The sequence below is a fragment of the Lotus japonicus genome, chromosome 5, assembly GCF_012489685.1.
Source record: "Lotus japonicus ecotype B-129 chromosome 5, LjGifu_v1.2".
In the NCBI taxonomy this organism is placed as follows: Eukaryota; Viridiplantae; Streptophyta; class Magnoliopsida; order Fabales; family Fabaceae; genus Lotus; species Lotus japonicus.
In genome coordinates, this window is record NC_080045.1 from 18,136,723 (window position 1) to 18,156,933 (window position 20,211).

The following is a 20,211-nucleotide window of genomic DNA, read 5'->3' on the forward strand; positions in this document are numbered from 1 at the left end:
TACTCAAGCTGAGCAAGTAGCAAAGTTCTATGATGGTCTCCAATATTCTTCGAGGTTTGGTTTGGATGCGGCTTCAAGTGGAGAGTTCGATGCCTTACTTCCACAAGTGGGGTATGAGTTGATTGAAAAGATGGCTATAAGAGCCATGAACTCTAGTAATGATCGCCAAGCCCGAAGAGGAGTCCTTGAGGTTGAAGCTTATGATCAACTTATGGCCTCCAACAAGCAACTCTCCAAGCAAATGAATGAGATTCAAAATCAAATGAAGACTACCAAGATTGGTGGTCGAGTTGCCAAGGTGGAGTGTGTGACTTGCGAAGGGCCACATGACAGCGAAGAATGCACAGAGACTAGACCGGAGGAGGAAGTGAAGGTTATGAGTCAAGCTCGGAATGACCCATTTTCAAATACTTACAATCCAGGATGGAGGAATCACCCTAATTTCTCGTGGAGGCAAGGTAGTAGTGGGCAAGGAAATGGCTTTCAAAGACAATTTCCTAGCCAAGGATTCCAAGGCCAAAGCTCAAGACAAGCTCAAGAGCGAGGAGAAGGTGAAAGTAGTGGTTCCAAGAAGAGCTTAGAAGAGTTGGTGGAAACTTTCATCAACCGGACGGAGAACAATTACAAGAATCAAGAGGCGGCTATCACGAATCTTGAGAATCAATTTGGCCAGCTGGCCAAGCAAATAGCCGAGAGACCTCAAGGTAAATTTCCTTCCGACACTATCCCCAATCCTAAGCAAGAGAATGCCTCTGTTGTAGCCACTAGAAGTGGGAGAGTGATGAGTGAATTGAAGAAAAAAACAGAGGGAGAAAAGAGAGAGGAGATAGTGGGAGGAGAAGTAGTTGTACCTATTAAGGTGAGAGAGGAAGTTGATCTTACTCCTGAAACTAGCAAGGTTCCGTTTCCTAAAGCATTGGCTAAGAAGAGCTTAGATAAAAAGTTTTCAAAATTTGTTGATGTTTTCAAAAAGCTCCACATTAGTATTCCTTTTGCCGATGCTTTGGAACAAATGCCTATATATGCTAAGTTTATGAAGGATATTCTGCATAAGAGAAGAAGGTTGAAGGGAGTAGATGAGACGGTGTTGATGACGGAGGAATGTAGTGCCATTTTGCAGCGGAAGATGCCTAAGAAAAGAAGGGACCCCGGAAGTTTCACTAGTCCGGTATAAATTGAAGGCATGGCGGATGTGGAAGCCTTGTGTGATCTTGGAGCGAGCATCAATTTGATGCCACTCACCATGTTTGAGAGGCTTAACCTAGGAGAGGTTACTCCAACCATGCTTTCCTTGCAAATGGCGGATCGATCCCTCAAGACTCCATATGGGATTGTGGAGGATGTAATGGTGCGGGTGGACAAGTATGTGTTCCCCGTGGATTTTGTTGTGCTTGATATGGAGGAGGATGAGAAAATTCCTCTCATTCTTGGTCGACCTTTCTAAGCTACTGGTAGAGCTAAGATTGATGTTGACAAGGGTCACCTCATTCTCCGTGTTGGTTAGGAAAAGGCACGGTTTTCTGTTTTTAATCCTATGATTGAGACTAACCATGACACTGACTTTGTCTGTGATGTGATTAGAAGCAGGTCGAAGGTTTCGGAAGAGATCCCCAAAGTTAATGCCCAAATTGATGAGTTCCATCCGGCTCTCATCAAGCTTGTTAATGGTAACAAGTATGGGGGATCCAAGTACGAGAACTTGCATGCTCATATGGTGAAGTTTACCCAAGCTAGCACCCTTGCTAAGATTGAGGGTGTTTCAAGTGATGAAGTGAAGATTAAACTCTTCCCTCATTCTTTGACGAGAGAGGCTAGAGCTTAGTTTGATGAGCAAGAGGACATAGCCTCATGGGAGGATTTACTCCAGAGGTTTTGTGCAAGGTTTCTTCCTTGCACTTGTGGTAAGTTAATCAATGGAAAGGAATTTCCTTCCTAACACCATCGGAATGAGAGTCCACCTAGGACTATAACCTAGGGCTAAATGGGAGACAACCCATTCTTTTTATTTTATTATTTCCTATCTTTTAATTTTCTAGTATTTTAGGTGTTTAATTTCAAAAAAAAAAAAGAAAAAAGTAAAATTTTTTGTGAAAGAACTGGGTTGAGCGCCTAGGCGCCAATTCATGGGCGCCTAGGCGCCAATTAGTGGCAGAGGCACTGCCTCTGTATCTGACACGAGCGCCTGAGCGTTCCCCATGAGCGCTCCTATACGTTGTTTCTGCCAGATTTTGTGTTTTAAAACCCCAACCTTTCATTTTCCCACTCTCAACTCCCATTCTCCCATAAAAAACGCACCCCACTCTCTCCATACCCCATTTCCACTTCTCATTTCTCACTTGCACACACATTAGCTCTTCCTTTTACTTCAAAGTTCTGCATTGCATCAAGTCTATTCCACTTGCACCCACTCACTCTCAAGTAAAGGTAAGTTCCATAAACCACTTTCCTTCATCATAGTTCATGAGTTTTGCAATGCATGCTTCTTTTGGGTAAGGGTGAGTGAATTTGTGCTAGTGCAAGTTGGGTTTGGGTTGTGTATGTTCATTTTGGGTTGGTTTTGTGCTTAATTAGAAAGGGGTTGTAAATTTGTGAGGAATGGGTAGTTAGGATTTTGTGGATTAGTTTAGTTTAGTTTTTGCTTATAAGGTGTTTGATAGAATGCCTCAATGGGTTCTCTTAGTCGATTTTTGGCAAGTGCTTGTGGTAGTTTTTCTTTCTTTGCCACAATCACTAAGAAACTTGTTGGGTGCTCTTAGGTTGTTCTATTTTTGTTTTTGTACAAAGTTTCTCCTCTCATTTCTTTTTGAACTAACATTTCTAACGTTTGTGGCTTGTGTATGGGCTAACAACTTTGCAGATGCCTGTGAAAAGAGCAACAACCAACACAAGAGCTGCAGCTTCTTCCTCCACCTCCCGGAGTTTTGATCGCTCCCGCTTCCTATCAGCGATTAAGGAGGAGTTTTACCGAGCTCACCTAGCACACAAGGAGTGTGTGAAGGAGCGGGGAGTTTTGTATCGGGAGGGAAGGAGAGACCTCTTGGGCATGCAAGAAGCCATGGAGATTAGGAGGTGGAAGAATTGGGTCAACCCCATTCCGTTTGCTTGTGAAGTCATGGTTAGGGAGTTCTACGCGAACACCTACTGTGACAATCAAGAGGACAGGTCCAGGCCACCGGTGAATTCATCTTGGTTTAGGGGAGATGTGATTGACTACAACCCAGCAGTCATTCGCAGGCATCTTGGTCTCCTCACGGAGGACCAAGAGAAGGAGCTTTTCCCCGAGAAGGCCACTTATCATTTGCTCTTAGAAGAGAAGTCTTCGGAGATCCTGGAAGACATGAAGGCAGTGATTGTTAGGCCTGGGCGGGACTAGGAAGCAGTTGAAGATGAGATCATTTTTGTGAGAAGGAAGGATATGACACCGCTGGCTAGAGTTTGGGCTGAATTTTTGCAGGATTCCCTCATTCCTAGCTCTAACAAATCTGAAGTTAGAGAGGTTACATTGGTTGCTATCTATTGCATCGTGAGAGGTCATCCTATGGATGTGGCCACCATCATTGCTGGTCGGATTTATTCCCTTTACAACAGGAGTAAAGACAAGCATCGGCCCATCTTTCCTCACTTGATTTGCTCTTTGATTCATGCGGTGAGGGACAGAGCTAGGAGGCCAGTCCATGTTATTGAGAAGAGGTTGCCTGTGGCACCTCTGCTCAGTAAGGAGAGGATCGCTCAACTTTATAAGGAATGGACAGCAAGGATGCCTCAAGAGGATGAAGAGGAAGAGGATCCTGAGGAGCCAGCGGGAGAAGATGAAGAAGAAGAAGAGGAAGAAGAAGAGGAGGAAGAAGAAGATGTTGAGGTGGTGAATGAGGTGGTTACTCCACCACGTGCTGATCCTTCTCCTGCTTGGATGGAGGCCGCTTTCGGGCGGATGTTTTTGAGGCAAGATCGCCTACACAGGGATCTTGACCTCCATTGGAGGGGAGGTAGCACATCAGACCCCAGGTACAATGGGCCCTTGGATTTTAATACCTTGGAGCAGGGGATGATAGACTTGAGCTTGATGCATGATGCCGGTGTTCATCCGGATTATGGCGATGGAAGGGGTGACCATGACCCCATGGAGTGACTTTGTTGAGGTAACTCTACTCTTAGTTTAGGTCATGCATTTTTAGCATATTTTCAATTTGTAGATTTTGTTTTCTTTTTGATCATGCATTGTTTTAGCTGGTTTTGTTTTTGTTTTTGGGTCTTTACTTCCCTATACTCACATGCTTTTAGCTATAGTTTTGCTTCCCTACTAGTGCTGTTTTTGAAAATGCTTTCGTGAATACTTGTTGTTGTTTCGGGGATGAGTGATTGCATGTTGGGGAAGAGAGGAGGAGACTTCGGTCTTCCGAGTGTGACTTGAGAAGGGAGTCGAGGTGAGTCCATTAAGGGTCTATCGACCCTTCACCATAAAAATTCCCTGGAGGATCCTGACTCACTTGCAATTCTTGGTTCTGCGTTAATTTCACTCATAGCATGCTTAGTGATTTCTGTTTTATTCTTGAGACTTATAGGATTTCTTGAGATTCTGAGTTTGTGGTTGAACATTGCCCTTAGTTGCCCCATTTGAGCTTAATTGGAGAATCTTGTTGTAGCCAAGTTTGAGATGGATGTTTTGGTTGGAATATTGGGGAGTGTTGGTCCTTGTTTCATTTGAGTGGAGCTGAAAATTGAGAAATAGTCTCTTGCCCCAAAAAGAAAAAAAACAGTAAAAAAAAAGAAGAAAGAAAAAGAACTCCTAAACAAAAGTTGGAGTTGGAAAAAGAAAAGAAGAGTTTGAAAAGGGGGTGCAAGAGACTTGTTCTAAAGTGTTTGTTGTGAAAAGCTCCGGGGTTAACAGAAGAGGACCACACTCAATGTGCTTGAAAGCCTAGTTTTCCCTTAGGGACCAACCACCATCATACTTTACCTAGCCAATGTTTCAACCCTTTTGGAAGTCTCTTTGAATATTTGCATGTTTGATCTTTGTTGCTATTAAGTGAATGACATTCAGGACCTATGAACTTGTTTGTGTGCTCAGTGCACTAAATGAACATCTCGTCCTAGGATTTTTAGTTCTATATGCTTCTCATGAATGGACTCTACACTCTTCTCTTTTCAAAAGATGCATGAAGTAGGTTGTCAGGTCTTTCTCTTGGAACTAGTTGTGATTACTTTGTCCCCCTGTTTTTGTGAAGTATTCCTTGTTGAGAGCACTTGTGTGGGAGCATTTCTTGCGCTTGAGGGCAAGCGAGTGTTATTTACGCTCGAGGACGAGCTGCCGTTGAGTATAGTGGTGTGATGACCCTATTTTAGTAGTGTTTTTAGGGTCATTTCTTCGTTTGTTTTGAGTCTTTTTGTTGAGTCTCATGTAGTGTTTCATGCATTCTCATGCATTTTTATTCTTTTCTTTAGTCTTTATTTCGTTTTGGTAATTTAGTAGTTTTATAGGTAGTTTTCTTGCATTTTAAGTAAAGTTTAGGACTTGCATGGTTTTGTTGTGTTTTATGAAGGACTTCTTGTGCTAATGAGCTCTTGGAGCTTCTAGAATCTTCCTTGTCTTGTTGGTTAGGTTTGGAGAGCAGAAACTGAAGGAGAAAGAAGGCCAAGAAGCATGGAATTGATGAAGAACATAAAGAGGATTGAAAAGAGGAGTTTCAGAAGCCAAAAAGTCATTTTCAGGCGAGCTTGAGCGCCTAGGCGCTGGGAATGGACGCCTAGGCGCCAATAGGGTCAGATGCATGTTTTTTTCAACATGCAATTGGCGCTCAGGCGCTCTGAATTGGCGCCTGAGCGCCCAGTTTCGTTCATTTTGCCTATAAATAAGGCTTAGGCCAATTTCTTTGATACATTTGGACATTTTACTCATTTTTGATCAAGTTTGAGAGCTGAGGAGAACTTTGGGGCCAAGGGAGGCTTCCAACTTGTATTTCTTCTCAGGTTTTCTTTACATTGCCTTTATGAATTCACTAGCCATGAGTGGCTAGTTTACTTTTTGCTTTGGGTTAAGAGATTCTATGAAATTTTAGTTTGTTAAATCCTATCTCTATGCATGAGTCTTGATTCAATCTTGTATTTCAATTCCTTATTGCATGTTTAGCTTTGGTGCACCTCTGCTATAGGCTAGAGTATAATCAAATGGAAATTTGTTATGATTTAGGGACATGAATTGGAATAGATCCTTCTATACTTGCTTCTAGGAATAGAGTGAGGGTAGGGTTTTGTTGGCCTGAATAACCATGCTATCATACCTCTTATGAATGTTTAAGTACACAAGGAATTGGGCTTATCTTTCAATTTGAGAGAATTACTTTTGTGAGGAATCAACTAGTAAGTACATAGGCTATAACAACAAGAGATAAATCAAGATATCACATGCATAGGATAGGTGGACTAAAATGGATTAGTTGATCAAAAACCCAAGGCAATTTTCCATCATTTGTTATTTACATCATTTTCATCATTGCTCTTTTGCAAAACTTTTGTCACAATCAACCAAAACCAATTTCTGAATTTTACTGTTTTAAGAACTTGCAAACTCTAGGCTTAAATCAACAATTCTCACTCACAATCCCTGTGGTTCGATATTTTAAAACCCGGAGGTATTCGTACACTTGCGAATTGACCAACATTATCCTTCGTAGTATTCGCACCTTGGCCTTCCAAAGGGATCTATTCCAGGCCATGTACTCCCCTTCCTCCTCTGGACTTGAAGAGCTTTTGGGGCTTACCCATCAATTGCTCCAAAGGTGAATTATTGCACGTGTTAGAGCTCCACTCCAGGAGTTCTTGGAGTTGCTTCTCGAGGCAAAGCCTCTATATGAAGAATATGATCAGCTCTCCGTGATGGTGACCTTCCAAGACTTCCTCGTGGATGAGCTGATGGAGAAGTTCGATCAGCTCCAAGCCTCTTTTGGTCAGCAAGATCCTGAAGAGCTCGTCAGACCAGCAGTCGAGATTTCTGCGGTTACCTCTGAGGAGTTAGCCGCTCATCAGGAGAAGGCTCGGCTGGAAAGCCAAATGGAAGTAGTAGTAGAACATATAGAACCTTTGAGGGCTAGGTATAATGCTTATAGGGCTAACCCTCCTTTTTAGATTTTTTGCCATGTTTGTAATGTTCTATCTTGATTAATAAAACATTTCGATTTTGGCAATAACTGCATGTTTTGCTTTTCTACTTATTCGACTCTAACTTCGTGTAACATTGGTTTGTATGTTTTCAAGTATTTTCCATTTATTGTTACACGTCGATTTTGGCCATTTAGCTCTTTAATCGAATAAGCGTTGTTAGAAAGCACTTTCTCGACCTTGAATGGACCTTCCCAACTTGGGGCCCATTTGCCATAAGTCCTGTCTTTCTTATCCATAGGCAAAATAACTTTCCACACGTAATCATCGGCGAGGAAAGATCGACTTCTAACCTTCTTGTTGTATGCTTTCGCGATGCGATCCTTTTGCCTGGTTAAGACGTCTAGGGCCAAGAGTATTTCTTCGTCGAGATTTACCAATTCATCCAACATCATGCTCCAATAGTCTTCATTAGGAATCTCTTCTTGTCTTTGAATTCTGCAAGATTGTAAGTAGACTTCTGCTGGTAACACCGCTTCCTGACCATACGCTAGTCGAAAAGGTTTTGCCCATGTGGCTTCCCTTGGCGAGTTCCTGTAAGCCCATAGGATTTGGTTCAGAGTCTTATGCCAACATTTAGGTTTTCGACCAACGTGCTTTTTGATCAAGTTGATCAAGGTTTTGTTGGCAGCTTCTACCTAACCATTTGCTTGGGCATAGTAGGGAGTCGAGGTTAGAAGCTTTATGCCCCAGGATTCTGCGAAAGCTGCTACTTTTCGTCCTACAAACACTGTGCCTTGATTTGTTGTGAGTGATTCGGGCAAGCCAAAACGGTACACGATGTGATTTTGTATGAACTCAATCACTGTGTCTTGAGTCACATTTTGTAGTGGAATAGCCTCTACCCACTTAGTGAAATAGTCTATAGCCACGATTATATACTTATGCTGCCTTGATGAGGCGGGGTGAATTTCGCCGATTAAGTCAATGGCTCATCCCCTGAATGGCCACGGCTTGATAATAGAATGCAACTCACTAGCTGGCACATGCTGAATCCCTGCATGCCTCTTGCAATCTTGACAACCCTTCGCGTATTCAATGCAGTCCTTCATGATAGTTGGCCAATACATCCCTTGTCGAAATAGGATCCACTTCATTTTGGCTCCTGCCTGATGCGCTCCACATAAACCATCATGCACAGCTGAAATTTCTATGAAAGAATCATCCTCACTCAAGCATTTCAGTAGAGTCCCATCAACATTTTTCTTGAACAATTCGTTGCCCATGATGGTGTAATTTAGAGCCCTATGAAAGAATCATCCTCACTCAAGCATTTCTGTAGTTCGCACAGGGTTCTGCAAGTAGTCGACAATTGGCTTTCTCCAATCGCTAGGTGTTAGGTTGTCGATAACCATGATGTCGAGATCTAAAGGATTCAACTTTTCTTTGATCCTAACCAATTCCTTCAGTATATTTTTATCTACCATATACCCAGAGGCAATTTGTGCTAACTCATTAGCTTCTTGATTGCTTATCCTAGGTATGTGGCCGATTCCTGCTTGGTCGAAATTGGCTAGTAAACCCGTTGCTTTTACGTAATACTTTGCAAAGTTTTCACTAACGCACTTATACTCCTTGGTTAGTTGTTTTATTACCAACTCGGAATCGCCTTTAATAATGACGTTTCTTGCCCCCAAAGCCAATAGGATTTCGAGGCCCGAGATTAAGGCTTCGTATTCAGTTTCGTTATTAGAGCAACTTTCTCTAATTCGAAACATGAACTTAGTAGGGATGCCTTGTGGGGATACTATGAACATCCCAATTCCTGATCCCTCTCTATGGCTTGAGCCATCGAAGAACAGTTTCCAAGGTTGCATTCCTACATAGGTTATTTCCCTAGGCAGAGTGTGGTCTGCTAAGAAATCTGCTACTGCTTGCCCCTTAATTGCTTTTAGAGGGACATATGTAAGTGAATACTCGGTTAAAGCTAAAGACCATTTACCAATTCGACTATGCAAAATAGGTTTGGATAACATGTGTTTTATTATATCGAAATGAGAGAAAACCATTACATCAATTGGCTTTATATAATATTTCAGCTTGGTACAAGAGAAATACAAACACAGACACAACTTCTCGATCATAGTGTATCGAGTTTCAGCATCATTTAAAACGCGACTTAAATAAAATATGGCTCTTTCGATGCCATTTTCATCCTCTTGAGCTAGCATGCTTCCAATGGTTTCATCTGTAGCTGAAATGTACAACCTCATTGGCTTCTATTTTATAGGAGGAATCATCACGGGAGGGCTTGCCAAGTACTCCTTGAGTTCGTCAAACGCATTTTGGTGCTCTGCTTCCCAACGAAAAGTCTCTTCTTTTTTGAGTCGAAGAAGCGATGAAAAAGGCTTGGTTCTTTCGCTAAGATTTACAATGAATCTTCTGAGGAAGTTGATCTTCCCCAACAGTGATTGCAACTGCTTTTTTCTGGTTGGTGGACTCGTGTCAAGAATAGCTTTGGCCTTATTCTTGTTGATTTCAATGCCCTTCTTGTGCATCACGAAGCCCAAGAAATCACCTGCAATCACACCAAAAGCACACTTAAGAGGATTCATCTTCAAACCATGCATCCTCATTCTCTCGAATGACTTCCTTAGATGCAACAGGTGGTCATCCCTGGATGGGGATTTTACCACTATATCGTCGATATAAACCTGCATAAAAGTTTCAATGAAATCATGGAAGATGGTATTCATTACCCTTTGGTAGGTCGCGCTAGCGTTTTTCAACCCAAATGGCATGACCACCCACTCATATGTCCCCAATGCACCGGGACATCGAAACGCTGTCTTCGACACATCTTCCTTGGCAATAAAGATCTGGTTATAGCCAGAATATCCATCCAACAAACTCAAATATTCGTGGCTAGCTGCTGAATCCACCATCATCTCGGCTATGGGCTTGTGATATTCGTCTTTGGGTGTGGCGGCATTCAGATCTCGGAAGTCAATGCAGACACTCATCTTACCATTTTTCTTGATCACCGGAACCACGTTAGCGAGCCAGTCGACATATCTGGCTGTTCTAATGAACTTGCATTTCAAAAGTCTTTCGATTTCTTCTTTGATCTTTACCAAGACATCTGGATGAAACCTCCTAGGCAACTGCTTCACATGCTTCTTGTCTTCTTTGATTGGCAATCGTAGTTCTACCAACTCTTGACTGAGTCCGGGCATTTCATCATAGTCCCAAGCGAAACAATCTTTGAATTCTTTCAGCAACTCTACCATTTTATCCCTGAGCTCTGGGTCAATCAGGGCACTTATGTAGGTTGGCCTTTTCTTCGATCCATCTCCCAGATCTATTTCCTCCAAAGGATCTTGAGCCTCCATTTTCGTGACATCTACTAGAGGTTTCTCGAATCCCAAGGGGCCATCATCATAAATGCAGTCCAACCTCAGGTTGTGCACATCGTCCATGGTTTCCTCACCTGGTTCGTCTAAACACGAGTTATCCTTTCCATTTCGAGTTAACATCTCGACAGGAAAAATCAAAGCTTCAATTTCTCCTTTGATGGCCAGGTTTTCAGCCATTTTGTAGGCCTCTAGAGCCGTTCTTATCTTATTTTCGGCCGCGTAAGCCGAAATTCGAGCCAAGCTCGAATTAATCATCATTATGTGGTGTTGCCACTTCTGCAGTGGCATTTTCATCTTTTGCCACTTCTGTCGTGGCATCTTCATCTCCTTCACTTCGCCATCCGCTCATGGCGTCTACCTTGCAAGACTCGTTGAGGTGCAATCCTCGAATTGGGTCCAAGGTTACTGAGTACTCAGAGTAAGGATTGAAATATTGGTTAGCCACCGTATCCAAGGGCGCGATTGTGGCCAAATTCTTTTCGAAATTCTTCTTGTCGACGTACCCAACTTCTGCTAAATAATAGCTTTGATCTGCCTGTACATTTTCGACCACGCCATCTGCCTTCCAAATAGGGATCCTTTGGTGCAAAGTGGAGGGCACTGCTCCTACTCCATGGATCCATTCTCTACCCAACAACAAGTTGTAATTGGCCTTTGATGGCACCATGATGAATAAGGTGGATCTGCTTACCGTTCCAACGGTTATGTTGAGCATCATAGCGCCCATGGAGGTGCTTGTTTTGCCCTCATAATCTGAAAGAACCATGTCATGAGGAATCAAGTCTGCTTATGTTTTGCCTAGCTTCTTCAGCATAAACCGGGGCATTAAGTTAATTGCAGTTCCTCCGTTGACAAGAACTTTGTTGACACCTTTGTCTTCCACTTTGGCCCACACAAACAATGGCTTCAGGTGGCTTTTCATGTGCTCTGAAGGCCTCTGGAAAATAGCCCTCTCATCTTCGACAGATCCTCTTTGCATCACGTAGTAGCACAAGGGGTTGTCATCAGCCTCTTCCTCGACGTAGTAGTCCTCTTCTCATTCTGTTATTTCAGATATCCTGTCGAAGTCTGCTGGCAGGATGGACACTATGCATATTATGTTGAGGTCTTCTTCATCTCTATCATCGAAATCGTCTATCATGTCTTCATCTTCATCTTCAGCTGTTACCTTTGCTTTTTCCTTGGATGAATCTGGCAGGGTCATCCCTTGCTTGATAGCATGGTCAAACTGGTTGATGATTGAAGCCACACTTGGCTTGTCCGCTGGAGGGTCCTCTGGTTTGACATCCCATAATGAACGGAATCTGCCACCTCTTTCCCTTTCAGCCTTCCTCTTTCTTAGGAACCGTCGAAATTGGGTGCAGGTCATCTTCTCTGGCCCGTAGTAATTTCTTGAGCCATATGAATAATTTCTGGAAACTTGAGAATTGTTGACATAAGTGGATCCTTGGCCCATGTCAATCTTCGGCCACTTCTAGCGCGACTTGGGTTTAGGAGGTGCTGGCCTAAACCACTGGTTCCTGGGTACACCTGAGCTGGGCAAGTAAGATCTCCCCTTGGGGTCTTGGCCTTTCTGGCCACAATGTTCTGGCGCCTTTTCGACTTGCACTTCATGAGGGTATGTGAGCCTTCTTGCCACGGGCTCTTTTTGTCGATAATGCCTCTTCATCTTAGAGTCCTGATAAGCCTTTGCAGCTGACTTATCGAACACAGCACTGCATCTAGGGCACAACATGACTTCCTTTTCCCCATCTTTGCTTCGAGAAAGGAATTCGACAAGGGATTCTCCATCTTGGGGATAGACTTCTTCTAGACTCACGTCTTCTCCCACCGATTCCTTGACTTGTGTATGGCTTCTGGCTCTCCAAGAGTCAAGCCCAAGTCGAGCTTTTCAGCGATATCCACCATGCAAACGTGAGTTGGTTCCACGTAATTGGCCTCAGCTTTTTGCAGCGGGTCTGAGTCGATTTTCATCGGCCCCTTGGCTTTCTCGCCATATTTGAGTCTTCCCAAATCCAGTGCTCCTTGAACAAGGTCCCTGAAACGAACACATTGTGAGGTCCAATGGCCAAAAAAGTTGTGATACTTACAATATTTCTTGCTTTTCTTCTGCTCAGGAGAAGGCAATTTTTGGTCCTTAGGGACCATTATTAGACCATCAGATACAAGTATGCCATAGATTGCATCACATTCAGTCACATCAAACGTATAAGTTTTAACAGTAGGCATCTTTGGGGAATTCTTCCCCAATCTTATTGTCATAAGGCTTCAGTGCCTTACAAACATAAGGGTCTCCAGGCTGAAGTTCAGCCAAATTAATGTCATTGGAGTAGACATCAGGAGAGACGTCATGATACACACACGGGTTCTTGCAAATAGATTCAGTATCTATGTAAGCCATTTTCTCTTTCTTGGGCCATTTGTGGGTAGTCTTAGCTTTCTCATCATTCTTTTCTACTTTCAGTAATTCGACATGTCTTACTCTATCAGTGAGTTGTGACATGTTGCGAATGTACTGCGTGTAAGATTTCTTCCTGATTGAGTATTCTAAGCCACCTGCGACCAAAACAACTTGCTCATGCTCTGGGACATGAGTAAAACATCGAGATTTCAGCATCTTGAACCTATTCAAGTAATCATCGATGGATTCGACGTTTTTCCTTTGGACACTAGCCAAATCCTTCGGGCTCACCTTGCATTCCCCTCTAAAGAATTGCTCATGGAAAATTCTCTCCAATTGTGTCCAAGTGTGGACTGACCTTGGAGCAAGGGTTGTGAACCATGTGAACGCGTTTTTCGTCAGAGAGCTTGGAAAATACATCATTTTCAAATTCTCGTTAATGGCTAGGTCTCCAGCCTCAATTTGGTACCTCGCCACGTGTTCTACAGTGGACTCTCCTGAGTCCCCATAAAACTTAGTGAACTTCGGGAATTTCTAGCCTCGAGGAAGTTCTGCTTCGAGAACCTCTCCAGTAAAGGCTGAAACGAAATGGGGTCTATTCGCAAAAACCACATTGAAACCGTGCTTATTTAGCAATTGTTCGACAACTGCAGCAACATTTTGTTGCCCCCCAGCGTTCTGGTGTCGAATTCTCTCTAATACTCCATCGGCATGCTCATTTTTGTTCACCACATATAAGTTCTGTGGTGCTAGCTGTGCCCCTTCATTTTCTTCGAATAAAGGGTTTTGTCCAACATTTGGGTAGGGTCGTTGTTAGTCAATCTGCAAGTGTACAGAATCTACCCGGTTTTAATTTATCGAACCACAGGGAATTGGAATGTGAATTCAGTTTAAGCCTCGAGTTCACGGTAGGAAAGCGAGTAAAATTCAGTTTTAAAGGTTGATTGTTTTGGTGATTAATTAACAAGCAATTGAAATATAAGTGTGTGATAATCAATAGTGAGAATGTCTTGGGTTCTTGCTTGACTAATTCAGTTCTAATCAACCTATTCTATCCACAAAACTCTGAGTCTCTCCTTGATGTTCTAGCCTTATCAATCATCTATCGATGCCTCGCATAGATAATCCTCTCAAGCCAAAAGATAAGCACAATTCCTTGATAACCTAAACATTTGCTAAAGGCATTAAGCATGCAATTCAGGCCAACAAACCCCAACCCTTCCTCTATTCCTAGTAGCAAGTATAGAAGAGGTAATCCCACAACAAGTCCCTAATCTATAACAAACTTCCGTTCTATTATAGAAAAGTATAAAGCTAGCACATGTTCTAACTTGAAACATAAAGCATGGATATGGGATTCAAGGGTTTACTCAGAGGATTCATGAATAGAAATAGGAATTAAGATTAAAACATCATAAGTCTTACAAAGAACCCAAAGCAAAAGGGGTTTAGCCAAACATGGCTATGAAATCCATACAAGAAGATAAAGATGAAACCTGAAACATAGGGCTTAGAGAAAGCTCCTGAAGCTCCAGAACTCAAACCCTCTCTTCTAACTTATGAAAATATGATAAAATGACAAAAGGTTCAAAGAGAAATGTCTAAAAACCAATTTATAGCCAAAACAGTCGAGTCTGGGCTCTCAGGCGCCAATTCAGAGCGCCTGAGCGCCAATTCCAGCCCAAAAACATGCTCTCTGGAGGTGTCTGGCGCCTAGGCGCCAATTCCCAGCGCCTAGGCGCCAATTCCAAAAGCTTCAGGAAATTGCACTAGCGCCTAGGCGCCAATTCCCAGCGCCTAGGCGCTCAAGCTTCGCTGGAACAGACTTTTCAGCTCCTTGTAACTCCTCTTCAGGCCTCTTTAAGCCCTCCTTCAATTCCAAGCTTCTTGGCCTTCCTCATCCATCAGTTTTAGACCTGGTAACTTAGGCACAAAGTAAAAGAGATATCTAGAAGCTTCAAAGAGTTAATTAGCAAGGAGAACCTTCAATTAAAATAGAAAAGATATGCAAGTCCTCTAGCTAATCAAAATGCAAGAAAAGTCCCTATAAAACTACAAAATTACCAAAGCAAAGTAAAAACACAAATAAAGATAAAAATGCATGAGAATGCATGAAACACTACATGAGACTCAACAAAAAGACTCGAAACAAACTAGGAAATGACCCTAAAAACACTACTAAAATAGGGTCATCACACCACTATACTCAACGACAGCTCGCCCTCGAGCGTAAAGAACACTCGCTTGCCCTCAAGCGCAAGAAATGCTCCCTAAACAAGTGCTCTCAACAAGGAATACTTAAAAGAAAACCGGGGGATTTAGCAACTACAGCTGGTTCCAAAAGAAAGACACAACAATCCACTTCATGCAACTTTTAGACAGAGGAGAGTTTAGAGTCCATCATGAGAAGCATATAGATCTAAAATTCCTAGGATGACATATATATTAAGTACACTAAGCACACAAGTAGTTCATAGGTTATGGATATCATTCACTCAAGAGCAACAGAGATCAAACATGCACAAATTCAATGAGACTTCAAAGGGTTTAAATGTTGGCTTGGTGAAGTACAAGGTGGTTGGTCCCTAAGGAAGACTAGGCTTCAACACTATTGAGTGTGGTCCAATCACATAACCCCGGAGCTTTCAACAATACACTTTACAAACACCAGTCTCTTGACCCCTTTCTCAACTTTCTTTTCTTTTCTTTTTTTTGCACTCCAACTTTGATTAGGAGTTCTTTTCTTTTTATTTTTCTTCTTTTTCAATATTTTTCACTTGGGGCAAGAGACACTTTCAACTTTACTTAGCTCCAAAACAATGCAAGGACCAACACTCCCCAAAATCCAACCAAACATCCGTCCCAATCACTTGGCTACAACAAATTCTCCAATAAGGCTCAAATGGGACAACTAAGGACAATGTTCAAACCAACAACTCTGTAGCTCAAAAACCTACAAGTCTCAAGAATTGTACAAGTATCACAAAGCATGCAAAGAGTGAAATCAATACAGAACCAAGAAGTACAAGTGAGTCAGGATCCTCCAGGGAAATTTTATGGTGAAGGGTCAAAGATAGACCCTTATGGACTCACACCAACTCTATCCTTAAGAAACACTCGGAAGACCAAAGTCTCCTCCTCTCTTCCCCAAAGCATGCAATCACTCATCCCCAAAAGAAAACACAAGTATTCACAAAAACATTTTCAAAACCAGCACAAGTACGAGAGCATAACTACGGGCTAAAACATGTGAGTATAGGGAAGTAAAGACCCAAAAACGACTCTAACAAAACAATGCATGAATAAAAGAAAAATAAAAGCTACAAAAGAAAAATATGCAAAAATGCATGAGGTAAACTAAGGGAAAGAGTTGACCTCCTTTACAAGTTACCATGGAGGCCTTAGATACACCTCCTACTCCATAATCCATGCTCTCATTCCCTGCAAAATGAAACAAACCAACAAGCAAAATAAAACAAGACTTGGGTTGTCTCCCAAGCAGCCCTAAGTTATAGTCCTAGGTGGACTCTCCTTCCTTTGGTGTTAGGAAGGAAATTCCTTACCATCAATCTTCTTACCACATGGGCAAGGTAGCAACCTTGCACAAAACCTTTGGAACAATTCCTCCCAAGAGAGGGTTTCATCTAAACCATCGTACCAAATCCTTGCTCCCCCATTCAAGGAGTGAGGGAAGAGCTTAATCATGAACTCATCACTAGTCACACCTTCCATATTTACAAGGTGACTAGCTTGAGTGAATCGGGCCGTGTGGGCTGTAAGACCCAAGTTTTTAAGCTTATGCTAAGTGAATAAAATCTTATTCACGATTAGGGTTGATGTATTGTGAAGGGAAACCTGAACTAGAGTTTACCAAATGAAATAAATATATGAAGGAGAAAGCTCAGGAAAAGTCTGAGGATCGTACCGAAGTCGATAAAAGTTATAGCACGATCGTTATACGCTTAAACCTAGGTCAGAAACCCTAGTAAATAGCTAGTTTTCACTTATTGGCATTATGGAAGTTAATTCCAAAAATCCTCAGAGAAATGTTAGAACTTCTCTTTTTCCATATATCACAATCGTTTCGAGGCGAAACTCTAGGATCTACGAACGTCCGATTCCAATCATCGGAAGTTTGCCGAAACCGAAACCCTGGTATTTTAAAACCCTAGAATCACCCGACAATGAAGACTTTTTCTATTCAGAGCTTCAAATGAAGATTCTACACGCGTACACCCAATTCTCTTGATGATTTCAATCTTTCTTCAGAAGAAAGTTTTCTATTCCGACATCCGATGCAAAAAGCAACTTATCGGGTAAAATAGTTTTATACCGATTATGCATTAGTCGCCAAAAATACAAGGAGACCTCATTTTAGTTTTGGAATTCTTTCGCCAAAACATATCTTAGAATTCACGGAGAATGAAGCCGGAAAAATCAGATTCGCGAAACTTTCATTTTACCGCGTTTTGACAACCTCTATATATAGCCAAGAATGAGAAAATATCACAAAATCTTACCCATTTCCACCAAGAGGGCCGCGAGTTTGCATAGGGGAGGAGGAGAAGAGATTTTCTTCATTTCTTGCTTGATCGTTGATTAATCAGTGGCTACTTCAAGGTTTCGAGGTATAGTCGCTAATCCTTACCTCTGATCGCTTTTTCCATAGCTTTTCTCTAGACTTTTCTGAGCTGATAGTTTAGAGGTTTTTACAAAACTATCCTGAATATTTCATTTTTGATTCTAAACATCTTCCTTACGTGCCCAAGATCACTTCTGCCGGATTAGTTTTTCCGTTATGTCGCCGAAATTCCGCCGGAATCAATTTATGCCTCAAATACCCATTTTTGGAGTAAAGCTTCGTCTTTTGGGCTGAAAACTATCGCCTTAGCTTAGTGCTAGTAGGATTAGTTGTCATAAACGTCGTTAGTGACGTCCCTGTCAAATTTGCTTTTTGGGATTTCAGTTTTGAAATTCTAAGTTAAAAATCATGACCAAAATACCCCTGCGACAGTTTTTGATCCGATAATTTTTCCGAGTTCAGAATACCCTTAGTTACGGCTAATGAAAGCATAGGAACCAAGTTTGATCGAAGAAAAATCGAACCCTACAATTACCAAAAGTGGCCGAGCCCTATAGGGGGGAGGGGAAAAATTTCCTTTTTCGAAAACTTGTCCTTTCGCGCTAGATTATCGTACCTCGGAGTATGTACTACTTCGTGTAACCTTAGTGATGTATTGATAGCTTAGTTTCTGATAGATTCTGATAGTATTTCTGTGGTTTTGCTCTAAAGGTGATTTTGAGGAATTTCCAGCGGAGCAAGGCTTTGATTGTGAAGAAGCGTTAGAAGATCATCCTGGAGAATCTTCAGGTGAGGGCTTCTCACTGAATCTCTAGTTAATGCTTAGGGTCGATGCTTTCGACATTGTTTACTGTTTATGCACTTGCTTGTGATTGATGGGAAAAAATGTTTTCTGAGGCTTCGGCTGACAATGTAGATGATTCATCTACTGAATGTTTTTGAGAGTGAACTACATGCTATGTGCTATGTGGGTAATTTAGGATGTGTGATGCATGCCTTATATGCTAAGTGCTATGTGGTTATTGCTTAATATGTTGATATATGACATGTTGATTGATTGTGCTGAGTTATTTATGCTTTTGCAATGAAATCTGAGTTTCTGAATAGTGAGAATAGCGGGCAGGTCATGCCGATTTTATTTTGAGAGTTTTGAGAAAGTTTGATAGGACGAATGAGATTCGGGCCTTGTTATGGTGTTTTATGGATCGAGACATTCTCTGGAGTTATTTGGGGATTAGGAGATCCCGAGAACTTATAAGTTTTTAAGATAAGACTAAAAGGATATTATTTTGTAAAGAAAACTCATAAGATATTAAACAACCTCTAAATCTTCAAATAAGGATAATAAACTCGAAAGAAAGCTTTGGATGCAAAATCTTAGTTTTGGAAAACGAGAAGTGTCGTCGGATCCAAGTGTTGAGGAGATGGTAAGTTCTGAGTATGTTGATACTCTTGTGCTCTGGGAGCAGTTGTGTTGATAGGCTATCCAAGGGATGAGCCAAGGAGCTTCACTGAGGTGTGAGACCTTGTGAATGCGGGATACTCCACTGAGGCGTGAGACCTTGTGGAAAGCATGGATCTTCACTGAGGCGTGAGACCTCGTGAACAGCATGAAGCTTCACTGAGGCGTGAGACCTTGTGAATGCGGGATACTCCACTGAGGCGTGATACCTTGTGGAAAGCATGGACCTTCACTGAGGCGTGATACCTCGTGAATAGCATGGAACTTCACTAAAGCGTGAGACTTCGTGCAAGTGTGTAAATTCACTGGGGCGTGAGACCCCGTGAAAGCATAAAACTTCACTGAAGCGTGAGACTTTGTGAATGTGTGAGACTCCACTGAAGCGTGAGACTTCGTGAGAGCATTGATGACTCGAAGAGTTATCGTGAGTGGTTGCACTCATTTTATGATTATTGTATTTTGTCGCAGAATCGACTTTTACCTTAGGGTATTCTTTATAGAGACATAAAGTTAGCTAGAACACGTGGCGACGTGTCGAGTGAGGTCGGAGACGTTGTTTGGCTAATCACATTGCATTCATGCACACATAGGAGGTTAATACACGGCGTGATTACCAGACCTTCGTCGGTTTCCAAAATGGTCATAAGACCCGGAATGCCGTGTAAGAGCGTTTGTAGACGACTCTTGTAGCAGACCGAAATGGCAGACCTTAGGGTTTACTGCTGATCTGGCTACCTTTGTTTGGTGTAAGAGGCACGCGGGCAGAAATGGTCCCACCGTTGCTGGTGCTAGGATTGATCCGTTTGATGTCCATCCGTTTCCGGAATGCATTGGTTAACTGGGTTAACCGCCATATCATTTCATGCAACATGCATACTAACTTAGTTGCTGAGTGTGATTGATAATCGTTAATTTTATCTGATGCATGCTATGTGTTATTACTGTCGTTATATTCATTGCGCAACCCTAGGATGTTATCCCTAGCTATAAGCCTAAGTGGTTATTTTATTATCTGTATCTATTGGTGCTATTATTTACGTAATTCTTTGGAGTTGACCCTCGCGTCTTCTGTGTGTGCTTTGGCAGACAAACGCCCTTTGTCAGATGTCTTTGGCGGGCTGGTTCACGACGGTTCACCCTTCTGGGGAAACCAGGTCTGAGATGCTGGAACCGGAGCGTATCGCGGTTGCGAGAGGAGGACGGATGGTGTACATAGACTAGGTCGTTCTGGATTTCGAATTCAGACGACGATCAT

The 20,211-nt window shown here is 42.2% G+C and overlaps 2 protein-coding genes across 2 annotated transcripts; both read right to left on the minus strand.

Annotated features, from left to right (window-relative positions):
* Positions 1–7,205: 7,205 nt before the first annotated feature.
* Positions 7,206–7,813, minus strand: LOC130719220 (uncharacterized). The gene is made up of 2 exons (XM_057569852.1): positions 7,794–7,813; positions 7,206–7,689 (listed from the first exon to the last, which is right to left on the minus strand). The coding sequence occupies exons 1-2, from the start codon at positions 7,811–7,813 to the stop codon at positions 7,206–7,208; spliced, it is 504 nt and encodes a 167-aa protein (XP_057425835.1).
* Positions 7,814–8,417: 604 nt separating this feature from the next.
* Positions 8,418–9,368, minus strand: LOC130719221 (uncharacterized). The gene has a single exon (XM_057569853.1). It carries the CDS (start codon positions 9,366–9,368, stop codon positions 8,418–8,420), a length of 951 nt encoding a protein of 316 aa, XP_057425836.1.
* Positions 9,369–20,211: the final 10,843 nt, after the last annotated feature.

Excerpts from the sequence above, each read along its gene's own strand:
- LOC130719220 (XM_057569852.1), bottom strand. The coding sequence starts at position 7,813 with ATGCCCAAGCAAATGGTTAG. Across the intron at positions 7,690-7,793 it reads ATGCCCAAGCAAATGGTTAG|GAACTCGCCAAGGGAAGCCA; the intron begins GTAGAAGCTGCC and ends ATGGGCTTACAG.
- LOC130719221 (XM_057569853.1), bottom strand. The coding sequence starts at position 9,368 with ATGAGGTTGTACATTTCAGCTACAGATGAAACCATTGGAAGCATGCTA.